The 22,613-nt window shown below is 36.1% G+C and overlaps 1 protein-coding gene across 1 annotated transcript in view; it reads right to left on the reverse strand.

The window, feature by feature from the left end:
- Window positions 1–22,613, reverse strand: part of CACNA2D3 (calcium voltage-gated channel auxiliary subunit alpha2delta 3) — a 409,143-nt gene that overhangs the window by 39,142 nt on the left and 347,388 nt on the right. Inside the window, exon 28 of the mRNA XM_054387292.1 lies at window positions 331–392. Coding sequence (XP_054243267.1) covers window positions 331–392 — 62 coding nt within the window. The remainder of the gene's footprint in view (window positions 1–330; window positions 393–22,613) is intronic.

The following is a 22,613-nucleotide window of genomic DNA, read 5'->3' on the forward strand; positions in this document are numbered from 1 at the left end:
TATTAGAAAATATGGCATTTTAACAATCCATGATGATATCAATTGCATTTTTATTTTTGCAAAAATTACTAGGAATTTTTTTAATCCGTTCACCAAACCAGTTCTGTTCCTATCTGCCATAAACATGGAATTAAGCAACCAGTTTTGACCTTGGAATTATCTTTTCTTTGTAATGATGAACTCGAAAGTAAATCAGAGGTATTAGCCATTACATTGTTTCTTTACAATAGTTCTGATTTTTTACTAAAAGAAAAAAGTAAAAATAAAAAAAAATTGCAGGTCATCACCTGCACAGTCAGAAAGCTGTTGTTGATTCAATTTAAACTATACCTGTCTGCTTGCAGTCCAAAATTTCCGCTGGAAAAATTCAAGTTTCATCTGGATGCCAACAGCTGTGAAAGACATTAATTAAAAACAAACAAATAAACAAAAAACCCCTTATAAAATCAGTGCATCTAATGCCTTCAAAATGATTATTTAAAACTAATCAAACTAAAACCCAGTCTTATAACAAAAAAGAAGTAATCCCTAGAATAAAAACCACATGACTAATTAAATTGAAGAGACCACACAGTCTTATTTTAAACCATTTACAGTTTGGTGCATCGTGAAGAACTTTCTAATATAATATGAAGAATACACAGGCAAACATCATTCAAATTATACACATCTCTAGAATTGACATAAAAGAACCATGAGCTGAAGATATTGATGTTCCCATCCATCTCAAATTTATGTTTTACTGATACCAATAAAACAGTGTAGGAGCACACGCTCTGTTTTGTGCAAAACCAGGTGAAGAGGGACTGAAACAACACAATAATATTGGTTAACATTTCCAGCAATCATCTGGTTTGGGGTCATTTAATCCACAAATTACCAGTGGAGCACAAGCAGCCTGTTTTGAACATTTAAAATGCCTTGAAAAAAAAGAAATTAAGAACATAATGTGCAATTCTCTCAGACAGAAGTATCTAACATTACTGTTTCTCAAATGTATTTCTTTTTTAAAGACACTAATGCTAATAGCTTGTAATTTTCCTAATAATGATTCAAGATACTGGTTTAAATCATATATTTCTCATAACCTCAGGTGGGATTATGATTTTCCTAATATCAGTGACCCTTTCTTCCAACCTAGTCTGATCTTCCTGTCAGACCTACCTAGCACTGCAATGTTTCTGCGGAAAACCAACATAGTGCATCCTATCTTGCATAAGGTCCAAAGGCAATTGATTTTCTGTTTTCACCTGCCTAAAATAAAAGAATGATAACATATCCATCTATCTGTGCTGAAAACTTCTGAATTAGCTTCCTTTTCTGCAAAGTGTTTCAGTGTTGGCCCTGTACCAAGTGGGCTCTTAGGTGTCAGGTTAGGGGTTACACAACTGCTGGAGCAGAAAGAATGAACGGGGCTCTGATGACTAATCTATAACCTTAATACACTATTTTCTTCAAAAAAGCTACAGTTTTTAAAGCCTTTAAAGTATGAAGACCAAACTTATAGCAAATTCATTGCTACAATGTTTTGTTTAAAAACAAACAGAATTTCAAAATAATTTAGTTCTGTTGGAAAAATAGAATAAAATTTCGTTTATTCATTCCTCTTCCAGGATCCACAGCAGGGATAATTTGAAAACATATTTATATTTAGATTATTGGTACTTGCTTTTGCTAACTCACACATGCATATATTTTATTTTATTTTGTGTTAGCAGGTGAAATGAAATCTGTAATGAACTGATGCAATGAGATGTGAAATTACATAAGGAATTTTTGTATTATAGCAGGTTCTAAACAGTTTTCTGCTCTCTGTCATTCATCGACGTTCTTGCTTAAGAGAGCAAGTATGGAAATTCATTTCACCATTTGAATAAAACCCAGCAGAGATTCTCTCCAGTTACATTTTATTATCTAGTAATTTATTTTACAGTTACTGAGAAGATGTTATCTAACAGCCACGCAGCACATGTTCTCTTGCATGCAGGTGATCTGCACATTCTACTCGCTTTTTCTGAAATGGAGATAATAAACCCCATACATTTTCAGGAACATCCCACAAGGAAATCATATTGCTTCTGGATGGTATATCACTGTTTGAAATGTGTCATACAACAATCCATTCAATCATGTAAGGATTCTTCTCAGTAAAAGTCCTGTTAAGCTCCCTGAATCAAGCCATATGATCAACATTTGATGCACAAGTAGATACTTCGGTCACTAATCTTTGACACTGAAGGAGGTAAAACAGAAATGCACCATAAACTTAGTCTACTGTTGTCAAGGTAATACAGTGGCATAATGGTAACAATTTAAGTATAACACACAAAGGATTACATATTTCCCTTGTGAAGTATTTCCTTAATTAGAGATTAGTTATTTAGTTATTAAATAATCATACAACAGTTTGGCTTGGAAGGGACCTCCAGAGGTCATCTATTCCAAACCCCATGTAGTGAGCAGGGACATCCTGCATTATATTAGGTTGCCCAGAGCCCTGTCAAGCCTAACCTTGCATATCTGCAAGGATGGGACCTCAACTACCTGACCTTGGGCAACCTGTTCCAGTGTTTCATTACCCTCATGGTAAAGAGCTTGTTCCTAACATCCAACATAAATCTACTCTTCTTTAATTTGAAACCATTGCCCTACACCCTATCACTACAGGCCTTTGTAAACGGACCCTCTCCAGGGAAGGTATCTGGAAGGTATCCAGAAAACACGAATAGTATTACTTAAAAAATAGCACTAAATCAACAAAAAATACAACTGATCTTACATAGAATATACATTTCAAAGTATATTATAAATTATTTTTCAACATTTGTAGGCTTGGTTCAACCAAAATGGCCAAGGGATACAAAATAATTTTGCATGATTTGTACCAAGGCTTGGCTGAAGATAGAGGTATACAGGACATGAACTAGCAGGAGCCAATGGAGGGATATAAAGGCTCTTTCTCCACATAACCCAAAATGTGCCATTTCAAGTGCACTTCCAGGTTCTGTTTCAATCATATTAGCAAATTGTCTTAGATAAGTCAAATAAATACCTTTAATACTGCCTATGGAAAACAGTTAACTCCTTAAGATTTCTTTGCTTTTAATAAAGTGGTTGCTATTCTGTAGTGCATACTCTGTGAAATAACAGATGGTTGAGGATTACAAAAGTAAACTCTTGGCTCAGTGATAATCATTGTTAAATAAGTAATTTCCTTATGCATTGATTCCATGGCTGAGGACGATTTTTCACACTTAGGGGAATGCTTTGAGGATAGAACTATATTGGGAAGTGCTCAACTGCTACAGAGCTCAGGGCTGCTTCGTACCAAGGCAAACATGAAGAAAAACATATAACTGCTCAGAACAGATCAGGATTGTTTGTGTTTGTTTCAAGGTCTCCACGATTAACCAAATGGACAAAAAAGATTCCTCAACAAATTACTTCAGTGCACAGAATTACAAGAGCTCTTAGGATTTACATTAAGAGACAATTAATAGATTAGACTTTTCTATTTCAGGCAAAAGAAGACCTGATTCTCCCTACGAATGGGGGATTCCAAACAGCAAAAGCTAAAAGGATTTCCATTCTATGAAATATCTCTAGAAAGTTACACTATATAAACCCACTAGAGTGGAAAGGTTCGAAAAATATCTTAAGATCTCCCTGCCCTTTTCACACAGAATACAGTACGGACTGAGATTCTTTCCCATACATAAAAGATACCCAACATTTTGAGCATATTTGGGCCTCTTATTTCTGATGGAATTATCTTAAATTAGGTTTATTTTGGCTTGAAAATAAGCAATCTTGGAGACAGATTTGTAGCAGGATTTTTTTTTTCATTTGTATCACCTTTGTGTATTAAGCTTAGATTCCTTAAGATTCTCTTCATCCTGCCTACTCCTATTACCTCTTATTACTATCTTTTAAAATATCTAATGACTAAATGTGAACTATTCCAGAACGACTTTTAACTACTTTAAAAAAGTTGATTGGACTTCTTTTGTTTATACTCTAAAACTGTTCAGTTCAAAATTTCTGTCTTTGGTTTTTAGCTCAGCCAAAGAATGAGACACTGAATATTACACCCCAACATGTAATACTGAGAAATAAACACCATAACTGCCAAAAAGTACCTCTAGTATGGATTAATGGAAGACTCCCACCACTAAAGGTGATGATCTTAAAAATATGTAAAAAAATGTGTAACATGTTGTATTTAAAACCAAAATATACAGAAGTATTTTCCCCCCTTAATTCCAATAATCTTAACTAATAAATAAGAGGTATTATAGTTATGCCCCGGTATCATCCAACATAGTTATATTCCCACTGACAGTCATTCTTTCATCACATGCAGAATATATAAAAAATATGAATGGAGCAGTCGTGAAATGCACACTTCCCAGACTGCTTCTAATACCAGCTTCGGTTAACTTGCACAGTAAAATGCAGTTACACCCTTCCAAATTTCACACTTCATTCAGTTTCCTTCTTGCTCTCAGTGATCTTTTCCATTCTAGCCATACCTTCATCTTCTCACTCCAGCCCATTTACTTCAGTTTCTCTCTTCAAAAAGAAAATCCCCAGAATTTTCTTTTAACATGAAAAATTTTAGGTTTTTTGTTTTTAATCCAGGTTTGAACCTGAATCAAGTACCCACCACAACAAAAACCAAACAAACAAAAGAAAAAACAAAACCAACCAAAAAAAAAAAAAATCAGCTAACAGTCTAAACCTGGCTATTTTGTAATATACTGAAAACATGAGTTTATAATTGGAAGTGTTGGGCAACCTCAATGAAGACAGTGATACCAGCCCTCTTCATAATGGATCATTAGAAATAGCCTGTGGAAAAAGAGTGAAATTAATAAAAAGCTGGGTCAAACTGTTCAGCAGTTGTGCATTGTCTTCTGTTTTTCCTATATTATAGTCCCTACCCCAGCAAAATATCAGTTATGCATTTGGATAAGAGACTATTGGTAGTCACACACTGTCCTCTGTAATGTGATAGGAGTTTTTTTGGGTTTGTTTTTAAGATTTAATTACTTAACTAAGTGAAGATTCAAATCCTGTATTTATTACTAGTATCTTACCTTTTTCTGCCTATCACCAAACAAGTGAAGTGACCACACCTACACATATATTTTTAAGTCCTGCATAATTATCAGTTTGTTCTGGAAGTCAGTTTTCATATTTCATAATATGTCATAAGATTTTAGCAACACACCAATTATTGGAATGTAACATGTAAATGGATGCATTCTTCTTAGACAATGGAAAGTTGAAATTCTTCCTCTTTTATTATGGACCTCAAACCTGCTATTTTCTTTTCAAAGATTTTTAGAATTAGTAGTGGAAGAAGTTGCCTGGATGGAAACTCCCAAGATACAGGGAAGGCAGTGGCAACTGGTATTTCCTGGAGGCCAAGCAGAAAGGGAGGAGACATTGGGAGCATGATTTGAGGCCAGGCTGAAAGGGGAGCAGGATGATGATTGCTGGGAGGCCAAAGTTCATCCAAACTCAAACCTCCAGGGACAGCTGAAGGGCTTGGTTTGCAGCCAGCCCCTGACAAACCGAACTGTGGAGGGCAGTCTGTGAACATCATCATAAACCAGACTCCCTTTGACTCCCTGACACATATCTTCCTTCTGGAGGACTAATGAAGTAGCAGCAGGAGCAGGAGGAAACACAAAAAAGATATAAATTGAGTGAAAACATAAAAAAACATAGATGCTTTTGACTTAAAGTCCATTGCCTTTTCAGGAGGCTTCACTAAGGAGCTTGGAGGAAAACAGGTTATCTGTAAATTATCATTCAGACAGTTATGCTGCATTTTAAACTTTACAAGATAGTACCTGGTGTGCTGCCAACCCTAACAAAGGGGTCCCACAGAAATCTACTCACTTACTCCGTGATAAACTTTATGTATCAGGAGCACAGCTCAAGGGAGCTACTTGGGAATCCATTTGTACTTTTAAAAAATAATAAAAAAAATAAACCCAAAAAGAGAAAGAGAGAAAGGAGAAAGGAGAAAGAAGAAAGGAGAAAGGAGAAAGAAGAAAGGAGAAAGGAGAGAAAGAAGGAGAGAGAGAGAGAGGGAGAGAGAAAAAAGAGAAAATAAAAAAGAGAAAAAAGAGGACAAAGGGGGGAAAAAGGGGGGGGGGAAGGGGGGGAGAAAAGGAGGGGAAAAAAGGAGGGGAGAAAAGGAGGGGAGAAAAGGAGGGGAGAAAAGGAGGGGAGAAAAGGGGGGGAGAAAAGGGGGGGAAGGGGGGTAAAGGGGGGGAAAAGAGGGGGGAAAAGGGGGGGAAAAAAGGGGGGAAAATAGGGGGGGAAAAAAGGGGGGGAAAAAAGGGGGGGAAAAAAGGGGGAGAAAAAAGGGGGAGAAAAAAGGGGGAGAAAAAAGGGGGAGAAAAAAGGGGGAGAAAAAAGGGGGAGAAAAAAGGGGGAGAAAAAAGGGGGAGAAAAAAGGGGGAGAAAAAAGGGGGAGAAAAAAGGGGGAGAAAAAAGGGGGGGAAAAAAGGGTGGGGAAAAAAGGGTGGGAAAAAAGGGTGGGAAAAAAGGGTGGGGAAAAAAGGGTGGGAAAAAAGGGTGGGAAAAAAGGGGGGGGGGGAAAAGGGGGGGAAAAAAGGGGGGAAAAAAAGGGGGGGAAAAAAGGGGGGGAAAAAAACCTTCCCATAGGACTGGAGGGAGTTAACCACTTGGCATGCAAAGCCACACTAAGTGCACTTCACTGGAAAGATATATACCATGTTCCTGAGAAATACAAAGAGTATATTGATAATATAAAATAGTGGTTTAGATTGCACAGTTTGAGGAGTGTAAGGTGGGACAAGGTTAAGCCCTGTCTGGTGTCTGAAGCATCCTCCCTGTGACTTTTAGAAAATACTTGACACCTACTGACACCTGGTTTATTCCATTGCCCAAAACCAAAATAATTCAGAAAGAAAGAACAAAGAAAAGTGGGTCGGGTAGTATTTTTAATTAGCCTCAGGAATGCTTCAGTAGCATGCAAGGAGAAGGCAAGTGCCATCATAAAGAAAACTGGTGGCAAAACTTATATAGAGAGTTCCTATGAACTCTCAGCTTTCTTCCATCATCCCCCCACATGGCCACTACTCTGACAAATATTTCTGAAGTCTGATGGTACAGGAAGCATGCAAAGACTGAAATCTGACCACAGTAACACTGAAATAATGAAGCAGTGATGGTATTTTAATAACTCCCTAACCAATTTTTTACTTTCATAGGGTGTTCTTACTCATTTTTTGGCAATATTAAAGTACATCCCATGACCAAAACGAAAAATAAGAACAGTATATATATGTAAGCACCTTTATAAATCTTATGGGAAGATCCATGACTTTTTCAAGTTCTCCAAAAAGGGTTTACTTCTTACTGCTGAGATCTTAGTTCAGAGTAGCTTAGCCAGTATACCTTTCACATCTCAGCCAAAAGGTTTCAAGCAGTTTCAAATTTGCAATTAATAAACACTAAGAGGCTTGAAGTTCAGATAAACATCCAGAAATTAGGATATGTATATGAACTCTTGGAGACTGTGACCAGATTCTCTTCAGACACATCAGGCTTTTGGCTTTCACTTTTAACTAAAATACAACATGTTCAAACCTTGATGGTATTTTCTTCTTTTCAGACTTGATCTTGGCTGCTACCTAATTGTGCTGAAAAAAAAAAAAAAAGTCCACATCTACATCTCAGCACTGTGGGAAGGGCTCATTTCAGAAATGGTCAAAGCTTCTATTACTCTGATTTCCAAAGAGGCTCATCCCTCCTAAACTGAAATCCCGTCCTAGCAGAATGGCTACAAGTTGTCCTGCTGCCAAGCAGAGAATACTTTGGATGAGACATTAAAGATAAGCGTTACGGCAGCCATGAACATATGAGGTCTCTGTTCAGTTTCTCCCATGTCAGTTCAATCCTTTCTGTTCTACTACTGACCTAGAAGCCAAGATATGAAAACTTTAACGCTACCCATCTTGGCACAGAGGGGAGAGGCTTACAGAATGCAATTTTTCTTGCCTGCAGAACACGCTGACTACCCACTGCTTGCTCTGTCCCGTTATCATCGTGGGTACTGGCATGTCTGCAAGGTCTGTGAATGTATGAAATCTCATTAGTCAAGTCAGACTTAGGACATGGAGTGAGAAAACACCAACATTTTATCAAATCACATCATTTGGAAATAAGTTGTGGATCTCTTATTGACTGAGTTATAATGGTAACAGTGACATTCTCTACAGACTGTGTGTGCTATACTGTGATTAACAATTTTGAATTACTAGAAATACAAGTAATGTTATGTGAAGTCAAACCAGAAATACCTCATCCTGAATACAATTCTCCAGTCTTTCATCACCATACCTATTGGATGTTTTATAGGTCAAATATTCACTGTAATGTTCCAGGAGAGTTTTCTTGTTTTTGTTTTTCTAAGAGCACTACTTTATTTAATCAAGCTGTGCTGTTTAAGCACACGATGCTAATCTATAGTTTTAGAAAGGTACAAAAACCTGTATCTGCCCCAACCGGGTGCACACATTTTTGTGCTTTTGAAATAGACTTCAGTAGTTCCATAACTTTCTGTGGTTGCAAACACAAAGAAAAGGATGCTGGTGGATTTGCAACTCTCCCGATTTATGTTTGTGTCTTTTACTGAAAAATTTTCAAAAGCAGTAATAGCAAAATACACAGACATTATACTTTTCCATGAACAGTATCAGTTGCAAAAGCAGCTTTGTTGCCTGTTTTTTCATTTTTGGACCAAAAATGCATTTTTATTGAATCTCTCTGTAGAAAAGAACACAGCTGCCTATTTGATCAACAAAAAATAGGAGGTAGCATTTGAGCTATAAACCAGTATTCTTGGATATCCTGAACTAGAGATTTAAAGCATGTCAGGAATGGAAAGTAATCTTAGATTAATAACATTGAAATATTTTCCAGTGTACTGAAATACAAGTTTTCTTCTTTTTCATGTTTTCCTACTTCATATGTGTATAAGAAAAGAAATATCACCTTTCAGGATGCATTCAGTATATTACATATGAATATATGACTTGAACATTTATTCAGTTTCTAAAACCATTGATTAACAGCAGCCATAATCTGAACATTTTCACATTTTCTTGAGTTCATGAGAGCATTTTATTGCCACCATTGTGAAACCTTGTCAAGGTTAAGCTGAGGGAGAGTAGGTTCAGACTGGATCTTAGAAAGATGTTCTTCAGCATGAGGGTGATGGAGTTCTGGAATAGGCTGCCCAGGGAGGTTGCCTCCTCCCTGGGTGTATTTAAGGCCAGGTTGGATGAGGCCTTGAGCAGCCAAGTCTAGTTGAGAGGTGTCCCTGCCCATGGCAGAGAGGTTGAAGTAGATGATCTCTAAGATCCCTTCCAACCTAAACCATTTTATGATGATTCTATATAATGTTGATTATATCTCCTAGAAATAAACTATATTGGGGAAAATAATTTAGCTTTATCTAACCTGAAGAAGTTCAGGTATGAGAATTGGAAAATAGATAATGTACATTCAGCTGTGTATTAGGCAATGAGGGATAAAATGGCAGGTATTTTACTTCTCTGTTTACCACATGTCAGGAAAAACAACAAATCAACATCTTCAGAGTAGCTACATTAGCCTAAATACTCTTCAGCAGAAACGATGGCTTAGGTCTGACCTTGCAAATGATCACGAATTCAGAGAGATCTTCATATTGCCAAATATTGGCCAAGAGCTTATTTGCTTCATTAGACAAAGTTGAAATTACCTCCTCAATGCCACAAAATACAAATAACAAGCTATTGACTAATTTATGGCCAAATACATAATTAACAAATGTCTTGAGTGCATATTCCAAGAAAGCAACAAAGAAAGAAGGCTTTCAAAAACATTGAGACTGATAAAATTAAAAGGCACTGACAGATTTTTAAAGTTTCTTAATAAAATGTCATCATTGCCTGAGATCTGTGCCAAGTTACAATCACAAGTGAACTTCTCTGGGAGAGTTATTAACTTCTGGAAATAGTGTAAGTGCTGACATGACTTCCACAATAGAAGTACAAATGTACTATACTTACATCACATAAACCATTATCCAGATGCTTCAGCAAGTAGTATGTTAACAATTTATATCCTAATGATTAGTAGGATTTAGCTGTTAATACAGCAGTAAACCATATTTTAGAAGTATTAATTAATATTTTTTGAGGGAAATCAATACTATGGATACCAGCTGTAATCCTCTTTAATGGAATAGCTTTGAAATAAATCAGGAAGGTATGCCGAAAGGTAGTTGTCTCTGATATTACATTAAATTGAGGATTTACCATACTAAATAGCTTCTATTTCAACTAAGATACAAGTTAGGTGCAAATTCAGCTGGGGCTTCTGCCTGGAAGGTGTTGAGCACTGCTAGTGCTTATTGAGATCTATGAGAGTTAAGGCATGTCCAGCATATGATAAGAATACTTAGCACCTTCCAGAATGGAGCTCTGGAGAATGCACAAAGTCCTCAATTCTCTGCTCAACAAAGGACTTTTGGCTAGAACTTACAGAAATTATGCTATCATATAAAGGCTATTACTGACTTAAAAAAGTTAGGTTTCCAAAGGCCAGATTTTTATAGCTGTTAAGACATATACCAAAGGTAGACTGACACTGATGGGATTTCCAGAAAAACTGATTTCACACAGCAATCAGTAAATATTAGGTCATTATTCTGAGGTCTTTAATTCATTTCTATGCATAAAAATAACTTCAACATTTCACTTTCCAAAATGTAGGCACTCTTACATTGCTAAGGTTCTCTTGGAAATTTTGCTGTAACACTTTCTATAAAACATACTTAATTTTCTCTTAAGGTCATTTCAATCAACCCTGCTTTTTACTGATATTTTACCAAAAAAAAATAATAAAAGATGTTAGACTTTCTTTCAGAATTAATAAATCTTCTCAGCATGTCTATAAGGCAAGCTAAGATTATCTTCCCCATTCCTACAGAGTACAGAGCTGATACATCCCACCCTAAGTGAAAAGCCCTTTTCCCTTTCATTAAAAAAAGGCAACAAAACACTCATTACAGATGTAGTAAACTATAACTAACTTCAGTAAAGTGCATTTAAATGGATTTATTTAAAATTATGATCTTGATTTTTGTATTATGGTACAACAGATCATAGAAGGAAAAAGAGAAGGGTTCCACACAAATTTCTGTGCTCTGTTCCCTGTTTTTACATGCACTTAGAAAGCACCTACAAGGATAGAAGACTATAACTTCTGCGTGTGTAGAGATATTTTATACTGTGCTGACTCCATAACTAAGACTCTTTTGCATTTAACTCAATCAGATTAGATTGGGGTACTGATTATGTTCACATCCACAAATCACTATTTTAACAGAGTTTCCATGGAAACATTATATACCCCTGTTTTCTTTTTAGACAAGGCTATGCCTGTTTAACAAGTTTGCTGAGGACAACATGTTTTGTTTAAGTTACATTAACTGGAGCCAATACTTCCTAATTACATTACCAGAAGAAACATTTACAGCAGTACTTTTACCATGGGAAATTCTCCACTGTTCAGCCCATCTTAATCTCTGAAAAACAGGAAACATTAGCATTGCCATTGCTTTAAAAGTGACAACTGGTTTTATACCTATAAAATAATCTCTTTTATTAAATGATAACATAGGACTTGTTTTGAAGTCTTCATTATAAGGACATTATCTCATGGCACCTGGATTTCTATGAAACTTCTATGGGGAACATTTGCTTATGAAGACAGGGTGATTTCACTGGCTAAAGCACTTATCTGGAGTTATAAGGCTTAGGGTTTGTTCCTTGCTCTGCTGTTTACCTGTTGTGCATCTGTGACCAAATCATTTTACTTGTTCTCCATTTCTCCATTTGTTAAATGGGAGGAATGATACTTCACATTCTATGAGAACTAATTTGAGTGTTACAAATGAAAGCAATAATAGTTATATTCTTACAATCAGATGTTCTACATTAGGGTGCAATCCAGAGACAGGCATGCCAACTTGCGTGAAGTAACCTTGGGTGAGAAAAATACAGCAGGATTTGATCTTTAAAACTGTAAACCAGAATGGGAAATCTTTTATTCAGAAGCAAAGGTCACTCTTCCAAAAACATCGCACCTATTGCTTTATAAAAAGTTAAAAAAATAAGGATCTTTACAAAGCATATCCTCATCAGTTTTTACCCTACAACCACAAATAGCAGAAACAGCCTGTAGTTTTCTTTTTTAATCTTCCAAATAGTGTGCTTTCTAAACACACACAGTGAGTGTTTACTAACTCTAACAGAAAGTGATCACAAATAAAAGAAGGTGGTTTCTCATTATTTTTGGTTCCAGAAAAAAGCTTGAAAGTCTGAGTCCTAAAAGTCTGAAAAGAGAGGCCACACAACGAATACCCACTTGTTGGTTGGGTTTTGTTTTGTTTCAGAACAACATGACTTTAAGTTCCAATTTACAGATTTTATACTTTTGCTCACAACACTGGTAGAAATAAAGGAATGATCTCCTTCCAAAGGCTAACATTGCCTACTTGTCTTCTCTCTTTTTCTCTTATCTTCAGTGAAGAAGCACCATGTGATTAAAACACTTCTTTTTGTTGACCACAACTCTTTTTTCATCTAATTTTCCATCTATGTGAATAGCAATAAAAATCAAACAGCCACTCTCTTTCAGAAGAGATTGGTTTTTTTTTTTTCATGTTTACCCTCACAGGAACTCTAGAAACCTAGATCTGACAGGTGCAATCATCTGTACAAAAGCTTCCAAATCTTTGAATAGTCATTGTTTATCATTTCACACTATGTTTGTTCAGAAAACAGAAAGGTCATACCATACTCACACTTGTGGTTCAAATGATATGTTGATGAATCACACTTCATCTCATCTCCGCTGAGTTTAGTGAAAGATTTCCCTAAGACTTTAGAAGAATCAGGCATAGGAATATTTAAAGCTCTAAGAGATGCCTTAGCAAAAGTACTGTGACACTACAATGAAGGGGATTGGAAAAAAAGGTTTTTGACTTTTGTAGTGCAGATCTCCACTGTACTATGATGCAATTGAACTGTTGTTCTGTGTAACTGCTTTCAGCCAAGTTCCATCCAGACAAAATATTACAGAGAATCAAGCATCATGAAGCTCCTCCAGATAAATTTGTCTGTGTCTTTCTCAGTATTGTTTTCACATTTTCCTTTTAAGAGTCTGCATAACTGTTCATTGACAAAAGTATCCTTTATCTCCAAAACTAAGGAAGGTCCAGTATATAGAAATATGACCAGTTGATGGCACATGGTAGACAAGGGTTTTAGTAGCCATGGAAAAGCCTGTACTACAGCTGCATGAAATACAAATGTTCACTAAAGTGCCTATGTTTGGAACATGACATTCCCAAACCATTATGGACTACAATTTGCTCTATTTTCTAAAGCATTTATAGAAAGAAAACTTGTAGCAGTAACTAATGAAAATCTGTTTAAGACCTCCTGACATGAAAAAAACAGAGGTATGCAAATTATTAGTTTACTCAATTCTAAAAGCAGTTACCCTACTTCTTTCAATGGGTACTTTATAAAACAGACAAGCCAGCAGTACTGTTCTTTGATCTCCTCTATTCTAACTCCGCTGAAACACACAGATGGAGAGAAAACAGACACTGAGCAATGTATTGAAAAGGGAAAAGGATAAAAAAGTCTCAGCCTAAGCAGGAGAAAACAGGGTCAGCCCTAATATTATTTTCCAAAATGACATATTACAGAAGGCAACGAAAGCAAATAAAGATCAAAATCCTCTTTGACCAAGACAGCTATAGCCATATTAACAGAGGAAGCTCAGCTAGTCTGAAAACTTTTGAGATCATAGCCTTCTTTAAACAGTATTAAAATAGAAGTGCCTTTAGATAAAAAGGGGCTGTATTAAATGATAATACATATTACTTGTATACTTCAGCATCACTCAGATGTGGTGAAGCAGAAATCAGATATAAACTGAAGACAAAAAGATGAAATCAATATTTAAACGTTATCTGAACTTTAGGGCTAATAATCTACTTCTATACAGTTCGCTTTTTTCCTCTATACTTGTCCATGGGCACTCCAGCTGTTACTACCCTCCCAACTGATGCACGTGCTGTACCCAGAAAATTCATCCTTCAGCATCTTAGGGAACAGCAAAATAGATAACACAGTTAAAAGCTTACAGATAATTTGGTTAGTACAAACAGAAACTAGGCACAGTCAGGACTTCACTACTTATGCCAATCTTACTAAAACATTTTCCTCCTCATTTAGCAGACAGCATTTGTTATGATCCTCCTAATAGTTTGATTAAATCTCAGTCAATAGCTTTCCTTTTTACTGAGTCAAAGGCAAATATTATACACTGCAGATGCCTTATGAATTTCAATTAATATTGAAAAAAATCATATTCTAATTAATGAGAAAAGAAACCATAGAACAAGGACCTTTTGTGATTCACAACATGAAAGTAGAAAACCAAACCAGACATACAGAAGAATACACAGTCTGAGCAGACAAGATAATAATCAACAGGCATAAAAGAGTGTAAAAATCCTGAAAATAGGACATTCCTTAAAGATTTTAATCTTTACTGTCCTTTACTTGATATTAGGTTACCCTGTTCAAGTTGCTTCATTACTACTGGTATAAATTGCACACCTATATAAAGAGGGTTTTACTAAAGCTTGTTTTTCTATTTCACAGCTACAGCTTGGGGGGTTGGGTTTTGGTTTGTTTGTGGGGTTATTTATTTATTTATATGCCTATTGCTTTACTCCTGCACAAATTTTCTCCCAGTATATCTGAAATCTTTAATCATCATCCCAAAATTTCTCTCACACATTACACTTTTAGAATCAAGTTCCATGATGTTTAGGAATTGTGCCTATGTCAGTGGGATCAAGAGGTTTAAATTTCAGTACCTATTAAAGGAATTTAATTATCCAACCAGTTCCATTTGGATACACTGTTACTGTTCTTTGCTAATATATACCAGATTTTCCAGTATTGCTATTCTCATTAATAAAATGCCCTCTGAAAGGGCTTTTTCTTTTTTAAAGAAGGAAAACCAAACCAAAACAAAACCCATACACAAAACCAAAACCACTCACTGGCCTATTTTACAAATTCTGAACAAAACCCATTGTTATCTTTTATACTAGCTAAGTTTCCCAAGGATTCATATGCCTGAAAATAGCACAACTAGCTAAGCTTGAGTGATGAGAAGTCTGTCTATATACCTGATTTATCCTGTCATGTTTGGTGTTTAAAATCTGCTTACAGCTAAAAGATAGAAGAGGGAGAGAAAAGGAAACCTATATGCCATGTGATCTCTAGGATATTGTCATATACAGAGACCCTGTTTATGCCTGCTGCTGTAGCAGTTAAAGCAGTAGGGATGACACAGAAATCCAGAGAGAATAAAGAAACAAGAAAAGCAGCAAGCTATGAACTAATTTGCTATTGAAATGAAGACTATCAGTAGCAGCTATTGCTATCTGGCTCATTTTTATTCATTGGAGTCATGGAAAAAGTTTACACTGTTCTTACACCACTTGTGAAAGGACCCTTAAGCAACGAATACTGACGTTCCAGGTCTTAGTCATCTAATATATTCAGAGGGCCATTAGTTATAACTGCTACATACCAGTACTGAAGAGGCTTACAGTCTGGTAACAAGCATGTTATGATGCTGTTGGCACATGGTACATCATACTTAACCTGCTTCAAGACAAGGGTCTTGCAGGAGTTATAGATTTCAATCTTTTCTCTTGCAGAGAAACTCCATCAAAGGGAGTAAACCATGAAAGCTTGAATCCAAAACTACTCAACACATCCATGTTGATCTGACAGAATACATGTGCTGACATTTAAATCTACTGGCTGCATCATTTCAATATCAGGCTGTGTAGTACCTTGCTTCAATCAATAAAAAGAACTCCCATGGCTATTTCCAAAGTGTTGCAAAAATTATAGATGTTTAACTATTTGACTTTGTACTGCAGCAAATGTCATCCTGCTTCTGCAAATTCCGATGATCAAGTGACTACTAGGGTAAAGAGGAAAAGAATCCTTAAATACAGGAATCCCCAATATTTAACAATGAGCTTTACTTTACTACAATTTACCTTCAAAGCACAAATGGAGTTAATGAAATGTGAGTTCTATTTTGTTGTGCAATTGATGAGTAGCAGTTTAAGGAACATGTACTGCACTTCAGAATTTTTTTTTTTCATACACTGAGAATATTTCAAAACCCTTTTACAGGAAGTTCAAGAAAATTCCTTCTTGCAGTTCTTAAAAGAACTAGTCTAGTAAATCAACCATTCAGAACGCACATGAAATTTACAGTAAATGTGAGCCCAGTGTTGTTATGGCAATGAATAGAAATTCTTACTAAATACAAAAATAAGAAAACAAAATATACTAAGAGAAACTTAGAAAAGAACTTTGTCTTCAGAGCAGAATGAATAAGCTATCTGGAATGATAGTAAGTGACCTCAACTTTGACATGCTTAAAAGCAGAAAAAAGGCATCTAAAAACATAAAAATGAAACAAAGTGTGCATCTATTTTACATGTATTTTTCTAGCTCCTGTTTTTATTCCTTCTATTTCTGTTAGCTTTATGTCGAGCAATATATTTTTCTATTTCCAGTAACAGCAAAATGAATTCATTAATTAACTCAAATTATACTGGAGACACATTTTACCTGTGGATGCTCAGCATGAATAACAGGTGGTTGTCATTAGTCAGGAAATGATTGAAAATTGAATCTGCACCCCCTCCCCCCCATTGCTATTTCTGGTGGAACAAATATTCTTCTGACACATAATCTGTCCCTTGCTGCAACTTCATCTAACTTGCAATTAAGGTAAAGAAGTCCAGCATCTCTCTTCTCTGCACCTCTCCTTATTCTACAGCCTCACATCCCTTCTAATAAATTTCCTAGCTAGTGAAGCATACTGTAATGCTGATGCTAGAGCATTTTTCAAGTAACCTTTCCTCATCTTCATATATTTCTGCTCATTTGTTCATGTGGAAAGGAGTAAAAGTCCAATCAATTGCTGACTACATTATGATAGAGCTATAATATCACAACAAATTGATGACTCTTCTATCTAATGGACTGAAAAAATCTTGCATTATTTCAGTGGATGAAAAAAAAAAAAAAAAGTAAAAACCCTGGAGACTAAGGAATGACCCTAAAGGTTGTTTATAGTTTACCACCAAAGAACTGGATATGAACGTTCAAAGAATTTTCCAGTCCAAACCAGAACAGTGGTCTGGGAATGAAGAGTTCTGACTTAAACTGAGAAGGCTCTCAGAGAGGCAGCCCCAGTGATATTACCTGGCCACAGCACACATCTCACCAGTTTGCAACTTGCTCCAACTAGCAGACAGCAAGTCTACCCAGCCATCCCTTCCCCACTGTAAATTTCCACCTGGAATGCAGTATTTTCCAGTTCATCTAGTCCACTATTACATCTCATACACTGGCCTCTTCTAGAGGTGTCAGAGGAAGGTGTAAAAATTCCCATAAATAACAATTATGGAAAAAAACTTACCCACAGGGGATAGTTTTTCTCCATAACTTGTATCATTAGTGGCTGATTAAAACCCTTAAGAGTGAAAGTTTATATCCTTTTTAAATTATTTTTGGCCCCATGAGGTAACTATGTCTCCAGATTATATATGAATCCTACTAATCTTTTCGCCCAAGGATAACTTCCAACAATGCATTTCATAGATTAATTATGCAGTGTATAAACAAGTAACAGATGTATCTAAGTAAGGCAAAACAAGCCACTGAAAAGAAAACTGGGCTCTTCCCCACAAAGTGAGTGATCCAAAATCACAACTGCCTCGTCTTTCCTCATTTCTAGAGTTACAAAATGTTGTTCTCACTTTAAAGAGATACCAAATAATTCATAATAACTGCCAAGGACAAACACAAACAGCTTTTTAAACATCATTATGTCTCCTTATTCTGTGAGATAGCCAAGTTTTAATATTATTAAACTCTAACTGGTATTACTCTCCCCTTATCCTACCTAAGCAATAAGATGTCTTAAGTAATCCACACACCAGCCTCTTCAGAAAAATATAGCCAGCTTTTTACAGTGTAAATATTCCTCAAGCCAAATTTGGTTGTTCCATTGGGTTACACTTCCCTTTTGAAATGTAGGTAAAAGAAGGGTCCAGGGCCTTCCTCTAATTTTTGCCAACAAGGCAAAAGTTGAGAGGGTCCTGAGCTGCCTGAGTACAAGCAGTGCCTTTGTAGAATAAAAAGCAAGAGGTTTTCAAGGATTTCTTCTTGTCTTGTCACCTTTGTTTGCACAGCATTCTGACCCATAGCTGGGAAGGTACAAGATCTTTCTCCATGGTGTGGTATTGGGGTTTTTTTTAAGCACCAATTAATGAGGAAGACATTTAACAACAGAGCTACATGCTGTTTCACTAATGAATAGGAATTATTTTTCATTGTGAACCAAAATGAAGAGGAGTCTGCAGTGGCCAGAGTTGCATTTAGGGTCTTCAGCAAGAGCTTAGGTGTTTCACCAACCTGGAGGCTCACATTAATAAGGACAAAGCACATGTCATTTCACTGGAAGTGTCACAAGTTTAACACCTTCACACTCAAAAGCATAAAGAAAATAAATCTAACAAAGGTAATGTATAGAAATTGCCTGCTGTGGTCTTAGGAAGACTTTTTCAAATATAGTCAGGTCTTCCTGGACTCAATATACAATGCAGTGGAATCCAAATGTTATATTCAAATATTTAAATTGTTCCTTTCTGCTGGAGTTTAATTAACATAATGTTCTTCTGTAGAAGACATGATTCTTATAGTCCTCCTTCAAAGCAAATGGCAGTAACTGTTGCAACAAAATGCTGGAAAAACCAACACTGAACTTCCCCCACCAGCCAGCAGGGATAGGATAGTTCCTTGGGTTGTCCTGTTATTTACAATGGGAAACATATCTTGGTACAGCAAGGCACAAGTTAATTTAAGCAGTCACAATAACACTGTTGCTACACCACATCAGACTATTGAAAAGAATCCGGTTGGTTTTGCGAAAGGCCAGGAGTAGATTTCTTGGTTATTCTGTTTCTGGCAAATCTCTACCTGTGTCCCAACTATAATTTTCACCACATCAGACCTCTCTGTCATAACCAAAGTATTATTACTAATAAATGGGAATAGGATACAGATTATAGGTTGAGGAAACTTCTGTTTACAAAACATGCATATTCAGAGTTCTCTATGTAAGAAAAAAATAGCCACATCTACAGGACCAGCACATCAACAGGTTTAATTCTATGTTTCCAAATCTGAACTCAGCATGAAGATTTTTTTAAAAAGCAATAACTTCTTATACCACAATTTAGAGTACATAGAACAAGTTCTGCATTATTGTTGGAGCTGAACCTCCCACAGCGCTTAACTTTCAGTGACCTCGTCCTGCGAACATCTCTTTAGTATGGCGAACGCTAAAAATAATACAATTATGGTAGCAAAGTCTTACCTAAAATAAGAGAGGCAGTGAGGAGACATTCTTTAATTTCTCTGTTTGATGGCACAAACTGGTGTGGCAGCTTGTAAGCCCGCTTGGTCAGCAAACATTAGTTAAGAAGGAAAACAACTTTGCAAAGAAGCACTTTGAAGTCATGAGCCAAAATAAAATTTTAGATTCCAAAAAGAATTTAAAAGTGTCAAAAAGTCTTATCGTACCAGAAAACAATATAATTGCAGATAGGCCCTTCTGCAATGCAATCAAAAGTCAAGAAAAGGGCTATCATGGATAAAAGGCATGAGTTACTCCAAGGACAGAGGGATACCATCTCAAGCAACAAGTACCTGCCATGAATTTGATCTTTGAAAGAGCAAAAGAGAGCATCTACAGCTAGCAAGACAACAACCTCTAAGAATGATGATATTTGATAATAGCACTTTTTACTGTCTCCATTAAAATGATTCACTGGCTCTATTTAAGACAAGTCTGCTTATATGTTTGTATGTGTATGGACATGCATGGGTTGGGAAAGGGCATAACAAGTAATGGGATTGTGCAACAAAGGCTAGAGAAACTTTTTGCTTTCAAGTATTCCTTTGAAATACATCATAGCTGATCTTCAAGCTTATCTCCCTCGGCCTTTGTAAAGTTGAAGTTATTTAGTATGACTATGGTACCAGGTAATCTACATCTGCAGTATTCCTCTACACTAAATCATGGGCTCACCCTGCATCAGTCAGTCATCAAGTGTCAAGGACAGTATGGCCTGCCATTTGTAGCAATAATCCTAGTACTGTCAATGCAAACAGTCATGTTTACAGACTGTCAGCTTCTTTATGTTCTCCCTTTACTGCTCAGTAGTATTCGCTGGCCTTGACTGGCATCAGAAACACTTCAGCACAACATACAATAATAACAGAAAATGTGCTCTCCTGTGGGTGGGGTGACAGAGATCAAAACAGATTTTCAGTAACCAAAAGATAGCTATGGAGAAGATGGGCTTACTTTCTTCCCTAGGATGTATGGTGGCAGGACAGGAGGTGATAGACACAAGTTGCTTCAATGAAAACTGTGGTTGTTAAGACAAAACCATTAATGCTTAGACTAGATACACATTGGAGTAGGTTGCTCAGAGAATCTCCCTTGCTGAAAACTTCCAAGTCTCAGCTTGACTGGACACCAGCTAACCTCTTGTAAGACTCTGTTTCAGCAGCAGTTTGGTTATGATTATCTCAATTTTCTGTGACAACCTCCATTGCACAAACACAAGAAGTATCATTTTATTATCATCTGTCACTGCTTTCCAGTATCTTCAAACTCAAATAAATTTATTCAGCCTTCTTGGTGAAAATACCAGGATGTATGCCATTCCTATGGAAGGAGCCACTGCTCCTGTGTTCCCATTCAAGAAAATCCTGTCAGCACAACTAATGGATGTCAGACGAAGAAGCTTAGAGAAGCAAACAAGTGCACTGTCAAGACCATGTCATCAACCCACAGGCCTATTCGTAGTGATATTATACACTCCACTGCCTCCAGTCACAGCCCAGGATAATCAGAATCCATGTTCAGAGTCATCTGATCTTTCAAAAATTGACATTGCAGAGCTAATAATCCACCAGAATTCAGAAACGGTACTGGATTTATAAAGGCAGTCTTATTTTTGTGCCTTCCATTTGAGGCAGATTAAATAAATTGAAAAGGCAAAGCTATCAGGTCATTATTTGTATGTTACAGCTGTCCAGTTAGAATTGACAAACACTCTTTGCATGGCCTGTGGACAGATTAAGAGGCAAAGTCTCTGAGAGTCATAAAAGGACAGGCAGTGGGGGTGGAGGGAGGGGGAAGACTGTGATAAAGAAAAAATCAAAGGCTGATGGAGTGAGTAAGTAGAAATAATTGCATTTCTACAAATCCACAGATACCATCTAAAATTAAAACAACAACAACCACCTACAGAAAGGAAACTGGATAAGCACGCTACAGATTTGAAGTGGGAATCAGAAGACAGTGTTTGTTACTGCTCTACATCACAAAAATGGATTGAATCTTCTGCAAGGCAAAGAACAATCAAACAGAATGAAAGGTGAGATATTGAAGTATTCAGATTAATAATGATTTTTTTCTGTTCTCTAAGTATTTCCTTGTCAAGCAGTGTTTAACTCATCGTTAGATGCTGTCTCAGTTTCTGAAGGCAGTTGTGGCAGAAGAACTGAAAGTATTGCTTACCTTGTTTACAAGAACGTTGAATTCTTTCTACATTTCTACATTGTAGAATTCAGTATTGCAAAATGCTATATATAACTTCCATATAAATGCAATTATGCATAAATTTCATATAAATACAATTTAGGTTTTGAGTAAAAATTAATCAATAGTTTATGACAAACTGTACCTCAGAAGAAAACTTTCACTTTGTATCTTTGTCATCCTCAGTGTTTTAATCAAACACTGTTATTCATTTTATGTGGTATTCCCTGTTACTAATAATTTCATCTCTGTAAGTCAATAAGCAGTATGTACTTTAATTTTCAAAGGTTTCAAGTAGTAACTAAAATATACATTTAAAATAGTAAACAGTAAAAATTATTTAAAGCATTTCAAAAACAGGGTTACACAATGATGAAGCATTCTGATGTTCTTCAGTCAAAGAAAATCTAATTATTTGACATCTGATTAATTACCTTTTTAAAAAAAAATCATGCTGTGTATACAAACATAGCTTTAAGTGGCAGCTTGTTTTCAAAGCAAGATTATTAGAAAGATATGAAAAGTAAAAACTTATTTTTCAGTTAAAGCTGACCTAAACATCAGGGCACAGAAAGTAATTAAAAATACTAAATATTACTAAGCACTTCTGTCAACTCACTTATCTTTTTAACAGCCTCTTGGCAAATGTTTGCTGATTGTGTAGAAATTTGTTTCCATGGGAAGTATAGCTGGCATTCAGATAATGGAACTGAAGGGATGAGTATAAACATAGATATTTTAAAGAACAAACAGAATCTGAATTGCTGGAAAAC

The sequence above is a fragment of the Indicator indicator genome, chromosome 15 (genome assembly GCF_027791375.1).
Source record: "Indicator indicator isolate 239-I01 chromosome 15, UM_Iind_1.1, whole genome shotgun sequence".
NCBI classification, from domain to species: Eukaryota; Metazoa; Chordata; class Aves; order Piciformes; family Indicatoridae; genus Indicator; species Indicator indicator.